Source organism: Aquarana catesbeiana, linkage group LG03 (assembly GCF_042186555.1).
Source record: "Aquarana catesbeiana isolate 2022-GZ linkage group LG03, ASM4218655v1, whole genome shotgun sequence".
Taxonomy (NCBI): Eukaryota; Metazoa; Chordata; class Amphibia; order Anura; family Ranidae; genus Aquarana; species Aquarana catesbeiana.
Window position 1 is genome coordinate 473,918,835 of NC_133326.1, and position 19,069 is coordinate 473,937,903.

The 19,069-nt window shown below is 38.3% G+C and overlaps 1 protein-coding gene across 44 annotated transcripts in view; it reads left to right on the forward strand.

Annotated features, from left to right (window-relative positions):
* Positions 1 to 19,069, forward strand: part of LOC141132494 (protocadherin gamma-C5-like) — a 751,191-nt gene that overhangs the window by 587,543 nt on the left and 144,579 nt on the right. For 2 of the 44 annotated variants that reach the window (XM_073621002.1, XM_073621005.1), the window contains exon 1: positions 6,817 to 9,423. The exons of 40 other annotated variants lie outside the window; for them this stretch is intronic. In XM_073621002.1, coding sequence (XP_073477103.1) covers positions 6,994 to 9,423 — 2,430 coding nt within the window. In that variant the 5' untranslated portion in view covers positions 6,817 to 6,993. Of the gene's footprint in view, positions 1 to 6,816; positions 9,424 to 13,533; positions 16,134 to 19,069 lie in introns of those variants that run through there. 2 more of the 44 variants (XM_073621008.1, XM_073621003.1) reach the window with 2 other exon arrangements.

Genomic DNA, 19,069 nt, shown 5'->3' on the forward strand with positions numbered 1-19,069 from the left:
GTTAAACTGATAATACCACTAAATTTACCCTTTAAATGCCAGCCCATGTCAAACCGTTATACACTGGTCACTAGTGGACATCTGGACAGAGAGAAAGTCTCACAATATACTATTGCACTGATCGCTTCTGATCTCGGCTCTCCTTCTCTAAGCAGCCAGACTACAATCATCATTAATATTTCTGATGTTAATGATAATCCTCCAGAATTTTTACAATCAGCTTACAATGCCTTCATATCAGAAAACAATGAGCCTGGCAGACTGTTGTGTACAGTATCTGCTGCAGATCCAGATGATGGAGATAATGCAAAGCTCATTTACTCCATAGCAGAGAACCACATAGACAGCTCTCCTGTCTCTTCATTTGTCTACATTAACTCTGACACTGGTAATATTTATGCCCAGCGCTCCTTTGATTATGAACAGTTCCAAGTTCTACAGATCACTGCAAGAGTGGAAGATTCTGGATCCCCAAAGCTGTTTTCCAATGTTTCAGTCTACATATTTATTCAGGATACAAATGACAATTATCCCTCTATATTATACCCAGAGAACTCAGGGGAAGTCATGGCACAAGAGACCATTCCCAGATCTGCATCTGCTGGATATTTAGTCAGTAAAGTATCTGCGGTGGATCTGGATTCTGGGCACAATGCTTGGCTCACCTATAGTCTTCTTCAGTCTGGCAGTCCAGCTTTGTTTCACATCTCTGAATATACAGGAGAAGTCAGAATACTGAGAGGATTACAGGAGACGGATAACGCAGAACATCGACTTGTCATTTCCATCAGTGACCACGGGGAGCCTTCAATGTCCTCTACAGTCACTCTGATTGTAAATATAATGGAGAATATTGCTCAGGAAAGCCCCAAATCTCATGATTTTCTTACAAATTCTAAATCAGCACCAAATATGACTTTATACCTTATTATTTCTTTAGTAGCCATCAGTTTGGTTTCCTTGGTAACATTTGTGATATTATTGGTAAGGTGCCTTAGAAAGAATTATGACAGCAGTTGTGGTTCTTGTTTTCCGAACAAATCCCTCCCCGTGTCTTATATGGATCAGTATAAACCAACACTTTACCTGAACACGGATGGGACATTAAAGTACATGGAAGTGAGGATGGCACCTCCAGAACCGCCAGGATCTTGTTATCCACCCTGTTTTCCTCCAACAACAAATATTCAGGAATCAATATTTACACAATATCAAAGCAATCTTCAAATAGCAGAGCCTAAATCTACGTCTGACAGTTGGTTTAGTGAAACACAGCAGGTGAGGTCTTAGCATTTTATAATTTTGTAATTAATACATTTTTTTGTAAAGATTTTACTATAAGCTTTTTTTTATTGCATTATAAGCTATATAAGATCTGTTCCTTTCATCCAGTAATGTTTTGCCTTCTGGAAGCCAATAGAATATTCATTTAATCTGAACCTGAACAAAGAAAAGACTGTAAGAGGTTGAATTAGTTGTTGATGGTATTGTAGGCAAATGCATTTCCTTCAGTTTTACTGATGATGTTTATTATTGTTTACATTCTATTTTCTGTTGTGCATATTTCACATAATGTAGTGTTTCTTAGCCTAATTTATATTTTTCTTACACTTAATTTTTTTTTAACTTAAATATACACTAAGCAAAATTATAAACGGAACACTTGTGTGTTTGCCCCTATTTATCATGAGCTGGACTTAACCTCTTCAGATCCGCGCTATTGCCAAGTGACGGCAACAGCGTGCACCTACATTGCCGGGACTACGTCTATTGACGTTGTCCCGTGCACGAGCGGCCTGCGCGCCCCCTGCAGGTGATCAGCGAGTCTATCAAGATTCGCCTGATCACAGATCAGAGTAAGGGGTCGTCAGCTGATCATGTAATGTAAACAGAGCCGGTAACCGGCTATTTTTTCTCCTCGCCCTGACAGCGTGAGGAGGAAAAAAAAAGCCGATCATCTGTGCCCCCTGCCAGTGACACCTAGCAATAGGCAGCAGTGCCGCCTACCAGTGCCCACCAACATCACCCATCAGTGCCCACAGTGCCACCCATCAGTTCCCACAATGCCACCCATCAGTGCCCACAGTGCCACCCATCAGCGCCCACAATCAGTGCCACAACAGTGCTGCACATCAGTGCCACCTATCAGTGCCCATCAGTGTCATCTACAAGTGCCCATCAGTGCCGCCCATCACTGCCCATCAGTGCCCCCATCAGTGCCCCCCATCAGTGCCGCCCATCAGTGCCCCCCATCAGTGGTACCTATTAGTGCCCATCAGTGCCACCTATCCGTGCCACCCAACCGTGCCACCCATCAGTGCCACTTATCAGCGCCAATCAGTGGCCATCAGTGCCGCCTTATCTGTGCCCATCAGTACAGCCTTATCTTTCCCCATCAGTGCCGCCTTAACTGTGCCTATCAGTGCCGCCTTAACTGTGCTTATCAGTGCCGCCTTAACTGTGCCTATCCATGCCCATCAGTGCAGCCTATCAGTGCCCACCAGTGCCGCCTCATCAGCACATATCAATGAAGGAGAAAAATTACCTGTTTGCAAAATTAATAACAATTTTACAATAAAATAACAATAACAAACTATGAAACATGATTTTTTTTTTCAAAATTTTCCATCTTTTTTTGTTTGTTTAGCAAAAAATAAAAATCCCAGCTGTGATTAAATACCACCAAAAGAAAGATCTATTTGTGGGAAAAAAAATGATTAAAATTTCATTTGGGTACAGTGGTGTATGACCGCGCAATTGTCATTCAAAGTGCATCAGCGCTGAAAGCTGAAAATTGGTCTGGGCAGGAGGGGGGTTTAAGTGCCTAGTAAGCAAGTGGTTAAAGATCTATGACTTTTTCTATATACACAAAAGGCCTATTTCTCTCAATTATTGTTCACAAATCTGTCTAAATCTGTGTTAGTGAGCACTTCTCCTTTGCTGAGATAATCCATCCACCTCACAGGTGTGGCATATCAAGATACTGATTAGACAGCATGATTATTGCACAGATGTGCCTAAGGCTGGCCACATTAAAATGCACTCTAAAATGTGCAGTTATACTGTATTGGGGGGTCCAAAAAACAGTCAGTATCTGGTGTGACCACCATTTGCCTCATGCAGTGCAGCACATCTCCTTCGCATAGAGTTGATCAGGTTGTTGATTGTGGCTGTGGAATGTTGGTCCATTCCTCTTTGATAGCTGTGTGAAATTGCTGGATATTGGCAGGAACTGGAACACGCTATTGTATATGCCGATCCAGAGTATCCCAAACATGCGCAATGGGTTACATGTCAGTGAGTATGCTGGCCATGCAAGAATTGTAATGTTTTCAGCTTCCAGGAATTGTGTACAGATCCTTGCAATATGGGGAAGTGCATTATCATGCTGCAACATGAGGTGATGGTTGTGGATGAATGGCACAATGATGGGCCTCAGGATCTCGTCACGGTATCTCTGTGCATTCAAAATGTCATCAATAAAATGCACCTGTGTTCACCCACATAACGTTATACACGCTGTCTGCCATCTGCCCTGTACAGTGAATACCGGGATTCATCCATGAAGAGAACACCTCTCTTAAATGCCAGATGCCATCAAATGTGAGCATTTGCACACTCAAGTCGGTTACAACAACTAACTGCAGTCAGGATTGATGAGGACGACAAGCATGCAGATGAGCTTCCCTGAGATGGGTTCTAACAGTTTGTCCAGAAATTCTTTGGTTATGCAAACCGATTGTTGCAGCAGCTGTCGGGGTGGCTGATCTCAGACGATCTTGGATGTGAAGATGCTGGATGTGGAGGTCCTGGGCTGGTGTGGTTACACGTGGTCTGCAGTTATGAGGCCGGTTGGATGTACTGCCAAATTCTCAGAAACGCCTTTGGAGATGGCTTAGGGTAGAGAAATTAACATTCAGTTTAAGGGCAGCAGCTCTGGTGCACTCCCTCAAAACTTGCAACATCTGTGGCATTGTGCTGTGTTATAAAACTGCATATTTTAGAGTGGCCTTTTATTTTGGCCAGCCTAAGGCACACCTGTGCAATAATCATGCTGTCTAATCAGGATCTTGATATGCCACACCTGTGAGGTGGATGAATTATTCTGGAAAAGGAGAAGTGCTCACAGACACAGATTTAGACAGATTTGTGAACAATATTTAAGAGAAATAGGCTTTTTGTGTACATAAAAAAAGTCATAGATCTTTAAATTCAAATAGGGGCAAACACAAAAGTGTTGCGTTTATAATTTTGACCAGTGTATATATAATAGGTCTAAATTAAAATGTGTAATTGTCAAAATATTATATTTGCAATTTTTAAAATGCTAGTAGTCATTTTCTTTAAATATCAGTTTTTGCCAATTTTATATATTTTTCCCGAATATATTTGCATATGATATGAATAACAATTATGAAATCATTATATTATTATTGTTTATATTTTTGCTATATAAATTTTTTTATTTACTGTGACTATCAGCTGATTATATCACTTAATTTATAATTAGTAGGGATGAGCCAAACACCCCCCCGTTCGGTTCGCACCAGAACATGCGAACAGGAAAAAAGTTCGTTCGAACACGCGAACACCGTTAAAGTCTATGGGACACAAACATGAATAATCAAAAGTGCTAATTTTAAAGGCTTATATGCAAGTTATTGTCATAAAAAGTGTTTGGGGACCTGGGTCCTGCCCCAGGGGACATGGATCAATGCAAAAAAAAAGTTTTAAAAACGGTCGTTTTTTCAGAAGCAGTGATTTTAATAATGCTTAAAGTCAAACAATAAAAGTGTAATATGCCTTTAAATTTCGTAGCTGGGGGGTGTCTATAGTATGCCTGTAAAGGGGCGCATGTTTCCCGTGTTTAGAACAGTCTGACAGCAAAATGACATTTCAAAGAAAAAAAGTCATTTAAAACTACTCGCGGCTATTGCATTGCCGGTCCAACAATACACATAAAAGTTCATTAATAAAAACGGCATGGGAATTCTTCACAGAGGAACCCCGGACCAAAATTTAAAAAAAAAAAAAAAAAAAGTGGGGGTCCCCCTAAATTCCATACCAGGCCCTTCAGGTCTGGTATGGATATTAAGGGGAACCCCAGCCAAAATAAAAAAAAAATGACGTGGGGGTCCCCCTAAATTCCATACCAGACCCTTCAGGTCCTTGCTGCTCTGGCCCTCATGCTTGGGTCTCTGTCTATTCCAGTGCAGATATGCACCCCTCTGACTGCTCCCTTGTACACACCTGGACTCCTTGGGAGGGTGAAGCCCAGAGCCCTGATCCTAAGGCTACAAAAGACCCACACACACCTGCACAATCAGTGTGCCAGCTATGGCCAAAAAAAAAAAAAAAAGTGGGGGTCCCCCTAAATTCCATACCAGGCCCTTCAGGTCTGGTATGGATATTAAGGGGAACCCCGGCCAAAATAAAAAAAAAATGACGTGGGGGTCCCCCTAAATTCCATACCAGACCCTTCAGGTCCTTGCTGCTCTGGCCCTCATGCTTGGGTCTCTGTCTATTCCAGTGCAGATATGCACCCCTCTGACTGCTCCCTTGTATACACCTGGACTCCTTGGGAGGGTGAAGCCCAGAGCCCTGATCCTAAGGCTACAAAAGACCCACACACACCTGCACAATCAGTGTGCCAGCTATGGCCAAAAAAAAAAAAAAAGTGGGGGTCCCCCTAAATTCCATACCAGGCCCTTCAGGTCTGGTATGGATATTAAGGGGAACCCCGGCCAAAATAAAAAAAAAATGACGTGGGGGTCCCCCTAAATTCCATACCAGACCCTTCAGGTCCTTGCTGCTCTGGCCCTCATGCTTGGGTCTCTGTCTATTCCAGTGCAGATATGCACCCCTCTGACTGCTCCCTTGTACACACCTGGACTCCTTGGGAGGGTGAAGCCCAGAGCCCTGATCCTAAGGCTACAAAAGACCCACACACACCTGCACAATCAGTGTGCCAGCTATGGCCAAAACTTTCATCCCATCCAGATCACTAAGAAAGCTCCAGGTCCCAAACCAGTACAGAGGACACTGAAAAAACTATTTCCTCCAAACTTAACTAGCATCCTAGAGTCCCTCAACCTGCCTAGTTGAGAATCATGAGCAACATACACCATGATAGGCAACCGCACTCTCACAGCATACTGTATATATATATATATATATATATATATATATATATATATATATAGATATAGATATAGATATAGATATAGATCTATATCTATATAAGTATATCTATCTATATATATATATATATATATATATATATATATATATATATATATATATATATACACAGTACACATGACAAAAACCCATTACATTTTTTAGATGATCTTTTATTTAAAATTCCAGTAATACATCCCATTGCACTAACTTAAAGTCCTACAATTTTTTCCCCATCTATTTTCCCAGACTTTTTAATAGAAAACCACAATGACAGTTTTATTTTTTTAAACACATTGCTAACTGTTACATAATTTATATTGTATTTATTTTTTATATGTATATATTTTTCGAACACTAGCATTAAATACATGTAAAGCTATAAAAAGAATTGCTGTATTTTATCCCTTATATAATCAATCCCTATCCCTTATATAATAATAAATGATATATTTAAACAATATGTTTTTCATAATTTTTTAATTGAAAAATACGTGTTTTTGCTTAAATCTTAAAATTAAGTTGTAGTTATTATCTTTAGACAGAAGAGGGCAGACTAGTCATCCAAACGGGTTAAACAGCAAAGCTTGTGATTCTGTTCATGTACGCTGTGTTCTCCTCCCCCTGGCTCAGTGATTCACCCCCCCATCTCTGTTCTCACACACAAAGAAGAGCTGCAGCTCCGATGAAAACCCTGTGGATGTTTTCAATGCAGGAAATATGGTGTTTTTTATACAATAAATCATTTAAACTCAACGTGGATACTTACTGGGATTACAAAAGGACTTGATTCTTAGAAGAGGGATTAAAGACATGGACTGCAAATGTTCCTCAAATGCTTGGAAATGGCAAGTAGCTTTCTCCCTTCTCCTTTGTAGCTGGGGCTGGGTCTCTGGGCAGCTGCGTTATTCTGTTGCAGAAGAGTCCGATCAAGGGACTGTTGTGGGCAATATAGCCCAGAATCTGGGCTTAAACCTGTCAGATATTAATAAAAGGAGACTGAGTTTAGGATTTGAGGGGAGCAGTAAATATTTTACTATTGACCAGAAATATGGAGCTTTGATTATACAAGAGAGGATTGATAGAGAGAGTCTGTGTGGATCCAGCTCCAGCTGTTTGCTACATTTAGAGGTTGTAGCTGAGAATCCTTTGGAGCTGTTCAGCCTGGAAATTGAGATTTTGGACATTAATGATAATTATCCTATTTTCTCTGTAACTAATCAGGAAATAAAAATTATAGAACTGTTAACCAATCCTGGCGTACAATTTCCTTTACCCTCTGCTGAAGACTTGGATGTGGGGAAAAATGGTGTGAGACATTATAGCTTAAATCAAAATCCTTATTTTTCTTTATCAGAAAAACATCGCAGTGATGGGACTTTGATTGCAGAGCTAGTACTAGAGAAAAATCTAGACAGGGAATTGAAATCAGAACACAAGCTTATTCTGTCTGCCATTGATGGAGGAGAACCTCCCCGATCAGGATCTATTCAGATTAATATTATTGTTTTAGATATTAATGACAATGCACCAGTGTTTGATCAGGCAAGGTATAAGGTAGGGCTAATGGAAAATCTACCTCTAAACACAGTTGTTATGACACTAAATGCTACAGACCTGGATGAGGGTGCGAATAGTGAAATACGATATTCATTTGATGATCATACGTTAAACGCAGCAAAGAAAATATTTGATTTAAACGAAAACACTGGTGAAATATTGATAAAAGGGGCTGTAGATTATGAAGTTGCAAACTTGTATGAATTATTTGTGAAGGCTGTAGATAAAGGATCACCAAGACGAGAAGGGCGTTGTGTTGTCCAGATTGAAGTGCAAGATGTAAATGATAATGTACCAGAAATTGTATTTACTTCAAAAAATAATGAGGTCCATGAAAATGCTCCAGTAGGGACTATTGTTGGATTTATCACAATCAGAGACAGGGATTCTGGTAAAAATGGGGAAGTTAAACTGATAATACCACCAAATTTACCCTTTAAATACCAGCCAATGTCAAACCGTTATACACTGGTCACGAGTGGACATCTGGACAGGGAAAAAGTCTCACAATATACTATTGCACTGATCGCTTCTGATCTCGGCTCTCCTCCTTTAAGCAGCCAGACTACAATCATCATTACTATTTCTGATGTTAATGATAATCCTCCAGCATTTCTACAAACTGCTTACAATGCCTTCATATCAGAAAACAATGAGCCTGGCAGACTGTTGTGTACAGTATCTGCTGGAGATCCAGATGAGGGGGATAATGCAAAGATCATTTACTCCATGGCGGAGAGCCACATAGACAGCTCTCCTGTCTCTTCATTTGTCTACATTAACTCTGACACTGGTAATATTTATGCCCAGCGCTCCTTTGACTATGAACAGCTCCAAGTTCTACAGATCACTGCAAGAGTTGAAGATTCTGGATCCCCAAAGCTGTCTTCCAATGTTTCAGTCTTCATATTTATTCAGGATACAAATGACAATTATCCCTCTATATTATACCCAGAGAACTCAGGGGAAGGCATTGCACAAGAGACCATTCCCAGATCTGCGTCTGCTGGATATTTAGTCAGTAAAGTATCTGCAGTAGATCTGGATTCTGGGCACAATGCTTGGCTCACCTATAGTCTTCTTCAGTCTGGCAGTCCAGCTTTGTTTCACATTTCTGAATATACAGGAGAAGTCAGAACTTTGCGAGGATTACAGGAGACGGATAACACAGAACATCGACTTGTCATTTCTGTCAGTGACCATGGGGAGCCTTCACTGTCCTCTACAGTCACTCTGATTGTAAATATAATGGAGAATATTGCTCAGGAAAGTCCCAAATCTCATGATTTTCTTACAAATTCTAAACCAACACAAAATATGACCTTATATCTTATTATTTCTCTAGTAGCCATCAGTTTGGTTTCCCTGGTAACATTTGTCATATTATTGGTAAGGTGCCTTAGAAAGAATTATGACAGCAGTTGTGGTTCTTGTTTTCCAAACAAATCCCTCCCCGTGTCTTATATGGATCAGTATAAACCAACACTTTACCTGAACACAGATGGGACGTTAAAGTACATGGAAGTGAGGATGGCTCCTCCAGAACTTCCAGGACCTTGTTATCCCCCTTGTTTTCCTGCAACAACACATATTCCAGAATCAACACTTACAAAATATCAAAGTAATCCTCATATAGCAGAGTCTAAGCCCACTACTGACAGCTGGTGCAATGAAACACATCAGGTGAGATTCCATCATTTTTGTTCAATATATATCCCTTTTTTATTTTGCAATGGTACATTTTAGCAATGGACTCAACATTAACAACATTTTAATGCTAGCTTCAAATCACAGAACCAAAATCTACTTCTGACAGCTGGTTTAGTGAAACTTCTCAGTAGTGCTTTTGTAGATAACATTATAAGATTGTTATTATAACAAAAATAAAGGAACAGCTGATTGGTGAGTTTTGTTGCGACCTGAACTAAAAAAAGGGCCCCTGAAATGTGAACGTTTGCTATTGGTAATACAGGCCAATGCCTTTACTTCACTTTTTAGGTTGATTATTTTTTACATCTTTGAGGATTTTCATCTCATTCACATGGGCACTAGCATGCTGCATGCAGGCAGCCTATAGAAGGCAAATTAGAAACAGCGGCTGCATGGATGCAGCCGCATGTCAAAATTTGACAAGCTGAGTAGAAGCGGGTCTGTGGCCCCTAATGCAGACAGTGTGCTTTCCCTGTTCTTTAGTGCATATTTCACATTGTATGGAGTTTTTTTATCTATTTAAAAAAAAAAATACAGATAGAATGGAGACAATGTGCTTTCCATGTTCTTTGGTGCATATTTCACATTGTATGGAGTTTTTTGTCTATAAAAAAAAACAAAAAAAAAAAAAACAGTTATAATGGGTCAGTATGGTTTGTAAAAATAGAATCTTTGCATTGAAAGCTACACGTTTTTTTTTTTATCAACTAACAGTACCAATTTTATATATTATACCAAATGTATTTGCATATGATATTCATACAAGTTATGTAATTTTTATACTATTATTATTATTTATATTCTTGATATATAAAAAATGTTAGTTGCTGCGTGTATCAGTTAACTAAAGGATTTATTCTGTAATTACAATTAGTGTATTACTATTGGTGCATCTAATGACATGGCTAATTGCACCTAAGAGTACACAACTGTAAGTGATGTGTTATAATATACTGAATGCCATACATTTTATGTATGATGATTAGCGTAAGTGTGTAGCACTTAAATTGTAGCCCTCTAAGACCCTGCATACACAAATCTGCGTTTTCTTAACCTAGATGCCCAGTCAGGCCAGTGAAGGAAAATGTTAATTGGATTTTAATTGTAGTAGTAAAATGTTTTTTCATGCTATTTCACTTTGTTCTCTACTGTTCATACCATTTCCCATACCATGTTTTTTTTCGTCTGAATCTTACTAGTGGATCTTGCTGTGGTACAAGTTATTTATAATTGAGTTGTAGGGAGTACAAATGGGGAAGCATTGATTTATAAAACATCTGTAATAGCGGTTATCTTTATCAGTCTTATGTTATGTGTCTTCAGTCTCTGATTATGTCCTTAAGTATGTCATCAGATTTCCACCACTCCTATAGCATATCTGCGGCCTCTGACCATGTCTTGTAGAATACCTGTGGTCTCTAACCATCTGCTATGGCATGCTGTGAGTCCATGATAGTTTTCCATTGTATTACATTCACTTAATATAATGTGTTGCCATTTGACCATGTCAAAGGCTCCATTTGGGACCCCATATATCAAGAAAGTTGACCACCACTGCTCTAGGCTATGGGTTCAACTGGGTATGCGTAATCTGGCTCTGCTGAGTCCTTCTTTTTTCCTTGCTTACTATGTAACATCTCTATTTTCTCCTTAACACCAAATTGTTATATATCTACTGCTTCAAATTTAATTACAAGACCCAAATAACTTATACTTTCTGTTGTATATGAGATCTTGAGATTAGAGATTTTATGAAAGCTTATTATTGGCTTTGACTCCTCACTTACACATACAATAATAACAAACCTTTTAGAATGGACGTATTAAAGGGGCTTAATATAGTAGAAAATAAACTTCTAAAAACAAAGTCGTTGGAATGAATATACTGTCGGCTAAGCTGAAAATGACACATGTAGTAATTCAGCTTCATATCTATGCAATAATCTTTAGGTTTATTTCAAGAGCACAGAGCACACACATGGACACTCTATATTATAAGATCGTAAAATGTCTGCCAGAATGATTGCTGTGTAACATCACTGTCTCTAAAAGCTAAAATGTAGCTTTATCTACAAAGTGTATTTTGTTTTGTTTTTTTCATTTTTACCATTTTTTTTCCTGGGCATAGATTTGCTTCATGTGTGGGCATTAATCATACAAGCGTGTCTTAATTTAATATGTAGTGTATTCACCCTAGCAATGTTTATGAGCATAACAATTATTGTGTATATTTTGATTCTGTAAAGATAACCAATTGGATAGCGTATCAGTTTGTATGTTTATTCGGAAGCTGAGCTTTACACATTGCATTACCTTTCTACCCACAGTTATAGTTCTAATGCTGGCCATAGATGGATCAAAATTTGTTTGGTTAAAGAGGAACCGGACAAATTTTATATACATGTGAGGCCACTGCAGTTGAATAGAAGGCGATCTACTGATCAACTTATGTTCAATCGCCCTGACTGGTAAAAGCCAATCAATCAACAGCTGCAATGTTCATCTGTGTATTCTGACAGCTGGGCAGTGTCCCAATACAATAGTGCAGTGGGGAGGACTCCCCCATCCGCATCCATTGTTTGGATGGGGAAATCGGTTTAGTTTCTTTCATTCTACCCGCTGGCCGAATGAAAACACTGAGCAGTGCAATGCTAGCCTTACTCACGCTCACGTTTAATGTGTGTGTATAACACACTAGGTCATCCCACTTAAGTCAATTATTTGCAGCTGGTAGCCTTTTTTTTCCTTGGAATACCAATGCTTACAGATCTTGAAATGCAAGCTTGGTATTTCATATCTTGTCTACTGTGCTGTAGTCTCCAATAGTAAACAATGCTATCCTGTATTGTTTGGTCTGTTTTTTTCTGTGTCTAATGAACATACAGATTGGATAAAGAGAAAATTCTATTTGCCTCTGAGGCAGCTTTCCATGGAAGAGTGGCTTGAGAGTGGCCACATCATACCTCCCATTGGACAGTGCAGGCAGAGGTACTTGGGGCAAATATGATCCTCCATAGATAATCAGGCAAGCTCATGTGCACTTAATCTCTTCAAGACATCAGTGATCTTCTGATCTCGTTTTTCATGTCGCTATAACCTTCTCTGCCTTTAATGCAGCACAATCCACTCTAGATGTAATGTTAATAACCTAGGGGGTCATTTACTAAAACTGGAGCATGCAAAATCTGGTGCAGCTCTGCACAGAATCTAATCAGGGTCCAGGTTTTGTTGCCAAAGCTTAATCATACAAGCTGAAGGAAGAAGCTGATTGGCTACCATAGCTGCACCAGATTCTGAGTGCACCAGTTTAGTAAATCTTCCCCCTATTGTTTTTGGAGGGGATCACTCGATTCAAAGTATTGTGATTTGTAAAACATAAACAAAAAACAAAAAATATATATACACTGTATATAATATATATATATATATATATATATATATATATATATATATATATATATATATATATATATATATATATATATATATATATATATATATAATATTTGACATATTTTGTTTATATTCTGCTATTATTTAATAAATACAACAATTGCTAAATATTAGTTATACATAATTTAATTTAATTAAATAATTAGTTCTGGCATTAAATAAATGTATATTCATTCCTGGTTATAATTATATTTTTTAAATCCTAGCTTTAAATACTTAGGTTATAAACAGAACTATATAAACCCACTGTATTTAATATATTTATTTATTTTTTGCTCTGACAATCAAAATCCTTGTTTTTTCTTCCATTTACATCTTAAATTTAAAACAGACACAATGGAAAACCTAAAATGTATTTATACAAATATATATATATTTTTTTTTTAGTTTAAAAAGAGCAAACAAATGGCTAGACTTGTGTAGCATTGTCAATAGCATGCATTACATATACCATTAAAAACTGCTTTTCTTAACTTTTGAACTTGAAAATTTCTGATTCTATCTACATCTTAAAATTAAGCTGTAGTTATTATCTTTAGACAAAAGAGGGCAGACTAGTCATCCAAACGGTTAAAAAGCAAAGCTTGTGAATCTGTTCATGTGTTCTCCTCCCCCTGGCTCAGTGATTCACCCTCCCATCTCTTCTCTCACACACAAAGAAGAGCTGCAGCTCCGATGAAAACCCTGTGGATGTTTTCAATGCAGGAAATATGGTGTTTTTTATACAAAAAATCATTTAAACTCAACGTGGATACTTACTGGGATTACAAAAGGACTTGATTCTCAGAAGAGGGATTAAAGACATGGACTGCAAATGTCCCTCAAATGCTTGGAAATGGCAAGTAGCTTTCTCCCTTCTCCTTTGTAGCTGGGGCTGGGTCTCTGGGCAGCTGCGTTATTCTATTGCAGAGGAATCAGATCCAGGGACTGTTGTGGGGAATATAGCTCAGGATCTGGGCTTAAACCAGGCAGATATTAATAAAAGAAGACTGAGTTTGGGATCTGAAGGAAGCAGTAAATATTTTACTATTGACCAGAAACATGGAGCTCTGATTATACAAGAGAGGATTGATAGAGAGAGTCTGTGTGGATCCAGCTCCAGCTGTTTGCTGCATTTAGAGGTTGTAGCTGAGAATCCTCTGGAGCTGTTCAGCCTGGAAATTGAGATTTTGGACATTAATGATAATTATCCTATTTTCTCTGTTACCGATCAGGAAATAACAATCACAGAGCAGTTTACAAGCCCCGGGGTTCGATTTCCTTTACCCTCTGCTGAAGACTTGGATGAGGGGGAAAATGGTGTGAGACATTATAGATTAAATCAAAATCCCTATTTTTCTTTATCAGAAAAATATCGCAGTGACGGAACCTTAATTGCAGAATTAGTGCTAGAGAAAATTCTGGACAGGGAAGAGAAACCACAACACAAGCTTATTCTCTCTGCTATTGATGGAGGAGAACCTCCCCGATCAGGATCTACTCAGATTAATATTATTGTTTTAGATATTAATGACAATGCACCAGTGTTTGATCAGGCAAGCTATAAGGTAGGGATAATGGAAAATCTACCGCTGAAAACCGTTGTTATGAAGCTAAATGCTACAGATCTAGATGAGGGTGCAAATAGTGAAATATTATATTCATTTGATGAGCATACTTTGAATTCAGCAAAGAAAATATTTGATTTAAATGAAATCACTGGAGAAATATTGATAAAAGGTGCTGTTGATTATGAAGTTGCAAAATTATATGAATTATTTGTAAAAGCTGTAGATAAAGGATCACCAAAACTAGAAGGACGTTGTGTTGTCCAGGTTGAAGTGCAAGATATGAATGATAATGTACCAGAAATTGTATTTACTTCTAAGAATAATGAAGTCCCTGAAAATGCTCCAGTAGGGACTATTGTTGGATTTATCACAATCAGAGACAGGGATTCTGGTAAAAATGGGGAAGTTAAACTGGAAACATCACCAAATGTGCCCTTTAAATTGCAGCCTATGTCAAACCGTTATACATTGGTCACTAGTGGGCATCTGGACAGAGAGAAAGTCTCACAATATACTATTACACTTATTGCTTCTGATCTCGGCTCTCCATCTTTAAGCAGCCAGGCTACAATCATTATCACTATTTCTGATGTTAATGATAATCCTCCAGCATTTCTACAGTCAGCTTACAATGGCTTCATATCAGAAAACAATGAGCCTGGCAGACTGTTGTGTACAGTATCTGCTGGAGATCCAGATGAGGGAGATAATGCAAAGCTTGTTTACTCCATAGCAGAGAACCGCATAGATGGCTCTCCTGTCTCTTCATTTGTCTACATTAACTCCGACACCGGTAATATTTATGCCCAGCGTTCTTTTGACTATGAACAGTTCCAAGTTCTACAGATCACTGCGAGAGTGGAAGATTCTGGATCACCAAAGCTATTTTCCAATGTTTCGGTCTCCATATTTATTCAGGATACAAATGACAATTATCCCTCTATATTATACCCAGAGAACTCAGGGGAAGGTATTGCACAAGAGACCATTCCCAGATCTGCGTCTGCTGGATATTTAGTCAGTAAAGTATCTGCGGTGGATCTGGATTCTGGGCACAATGCTTGGCTCACCTATAGTCTTCTTCAGTCTGGCAGTCCAGCTTTGTTTCACATCTCTGAATATACAGGAGAAGTCAGAACACTGAGAGGATTACAGGAGACGGATAACGCAGAACATCGACTTGTCATTTCCATCAGTGACCATGGGGAGCCTTCACTGTCCTCTACAGTCACTCTGATTGTAAATATAATGGAGAATATTGCTCAGGAAAGCCCCAAATCTCATGATTTTCTTGCAAATTCTAAATCAGCACCAACTATGACCTTATATCTTATTATTTCTCTTGTAGCCATCAGTTTGGTTTCCTTGGTAACATTTGTGATATTATTGGTAAGGTGCCTTAGAAAGAATTATGACAGCAGTTGTGGTTCTTGTTTTCCAAACAAATCCCTCCCCGTGTCTTATATGGATCAGTATAAACCAACACTTTACCTGAACACAGATGGGACATTAAAGTACATGGAAGTGAGGATGGCTCCTCCAGAACCTCCAGGATCTTGTTATCCACCTTGTTTTCCTACAACAAATATCCCTGACTCAACACTTTTAAAGTTTCAAAGTGATTCTAATATAGCAGACCCCAAACACACTTCTGACAGCTGGTGTAATGAAACACATCAGGTGAGATTCTGTAATTTATGTTTATTTGATATAATTTATGTTTTTATATTATATTTTGCAATGAAACATTTTAGCTTTGTACTTTAAGATGTTGTACCATAGTTAAATCATATGTTCCGTTTGGTATACCTGTTTTCCACAGTAAGCTATTGGATTGAACGAGGCTTATTATTCGTTGTTTCTTTTAGTTAACTACTGGTTGCTCCACCTGTCTTTATAGCTTATATTTACAATGCCTTATCATTGTATAGCAGTTGCCTATTGGTTTATGTAATAACCTTAGTTAGTTCCTTACTGGGCCAATGCTGTCATTTCTTTCTTACATGTAAAAGTTATATTTTTTTTGCTAGAAAATTACTCAGAACACCAAATATTATGTATATATTTTTAGGCAGAGATCTAGGAAATAAAATCGTGGGTGTTGCAATTTTTTATGTCACACAGTATTTGTGCAGTGATTTTTCAAACGCAATAAAAAAAAAACACACTTAAACCGTTTTATGCATGAGTTCTGAGTCAGAGTCAGGAATTTTTTTCCTTAGTGTTTTTATTACTCGTTGGACTGCAGCATGCATTTGAGGTTTTAATGGAAGAAACCATTTAGATGGTATTTGCTCCATAATCCTTTAGGCCTTTCAATCACACTCTGCACTTGAGCTCTACAAAATATAAGGATATATTAAGCCTCATTCACATTGGATGTTCTTAATGCTGCTTCTAGGGGCATCTGATGTTTTGCTTTTTACTTCTTCTAAACGCCCATGCATGCATAAGCATTTAGAGGAGTTTGGAGGCAGGGGCATTTAGGGGGAAAAAAAAGCCCACTACCGGGGCATCCAGGAGCAGGCAATGAAAATACGCTTGATGTATGTACATGCATGTAAACGCACGTTAACACTAGGCGCATTTAGTGCTTGAGAGTCAATTCGTTTCAATGGCCAGAATAAATTACTATTCTTACCAATTAAATGAATTAACGCCCAAACACTTGATGTGCCTAAACACATTACACGTGTTTACAAGCGTCAAGCATTTTTTAAGCCAAAATGCTGCTGCCAGGAGAAAAACCTTTCTACGAGAGTTATCTATGAACTTATATGCATAAAATGATGTTTTTGTTACAAAAACTGCAAATTACATTCTAATAGCATGAATAACTTTTTGGCTGTAAATCAATTTACTTCAGCTGCATTGTTTTCAATAAAAACAAAGTCTCAGTAATACTATGAATTGTAGCTGAATTATAATCAGTGATGCATGTCCAGTTTAGTGGACAGATGATTAATTGTAATTTCCGTCCAAAGATAAAATCAATACTAGTAAAACTGAATTACAATATGTTTATTTAGGTGTTACTTGATGTTACCATACTTGTATTACCTCCAAGGGTTTTCTCCTATAGAAGCATTGGCAAGATATTCCTAAGCTGCTCAGCCTTTTTGTATTTCCGTCAGCCATCTTGGTTTTGAGAAATTTTTCTTGCACTTACAATGGCTTTCCAGTGGGTGGCAGAGTATAGGGTGACACACTAGCGTCCACTGTAATGGGTGATATGCAACTATACCATCAGAACAGATGCATTCACAAGAGAACCGCTTTTAAATGGTTGTCCACTTTAGTGACCACTATGCATTAAAGGGATAATGAATTAATTAAGCAAAAAAACAAAAAACAAAATATAACACAATTTGTTTGTAAAATATAAAAGATGATGTTATGCTGAGTAAATAGATACCTAACATGTCATGCTTTAAAATTGTGCCCGCTCGTTGAATGGTGCCAAACGACGGTACTTAAAGTCTCCATAGGCGGTGCTTTAAAGATATTTACAGGTTGCCAGTTTAGAGATACAGAGGAGGTCTAGCTTTAGAAATATTGTTCTCACTATAATGTTTAGATGATACCTCACATGTGTGTTGTGAACACCGCTTACATATGTGTTCGCTTCTGCACCTAAACACGGGGGGCACTTAAAATGTTTTCTTCTTATTTTTTATTTTATTTTAGTTACACTGTCTCTTTTTTTATCACTTTTATTCCTATCACAAGAAATGTAAACATCCTTTGTGACAGAAATAAGGCATGATGGGTCCTCTTTGTGGAGACATCAAAAACATTGATCTCTGCTTTCCAGTTAAAAAGATGGCAGTGTTTATATCTGACAGAGCCAGAAATGATGTCATGACATCACTTCCGGCCTTCCAGGGTCATAGAGATGGGATCACATGCGAGAGCCCAGAGAGGTGCTGTTGGATTGCTTTTACAGGCAGCCGGAGGGGATGTCCCCCACCCTCCTGCCACCTGTAAAAGCCATCCAGTGGCTAATCAGCCACTAGGATGGCTTTTACATTGCAGGGAATCGCTGTCTGAAAAGAAAAATATTGGGATGATGCCTGTAGTTGCAGGATCATTTTTTTTTTTGGATCAGCCTGCAGGCTGATCCAAAAAAAAGTAACATGTACAGATTCTCCCATCGACATATGCGAGGTGGATGCAGGAATTCTTCAAGCTGTGCTATTATATTCTGACAGTGGAGACTGATAGCGCTGCAACTGATTGCAAGCACTGATCAAATGAAAGTTTTCCAACAGTCCCATTCGATTATTAGATTGACTTCTGTCAAGCAGGAATGAGCACAGACAGATTCAAATTCTACTGGTCCCTGCTGAACAGACATAAGTTAGATCCATCCCTGGCCAGCTTTAGTGTTCATTGCATAGCTGGTACCTTGAGCAATAAAGAACTGTGAGTGGTTTTTTTTTTAACTACATTGGAATCTCCGCTGTAAAAGATTGCTTATGCTTTAATTCTTGTCAATTGAAATTAATTATAAGGTTCAAGTCTGTCATTACTGTGTGTTCAATACCTCCTCTTTTCTGCCCCTAATACAAACCTTCCCTGCTCTAGCTAATTGCAGGATGAGACTGTGATCCCCT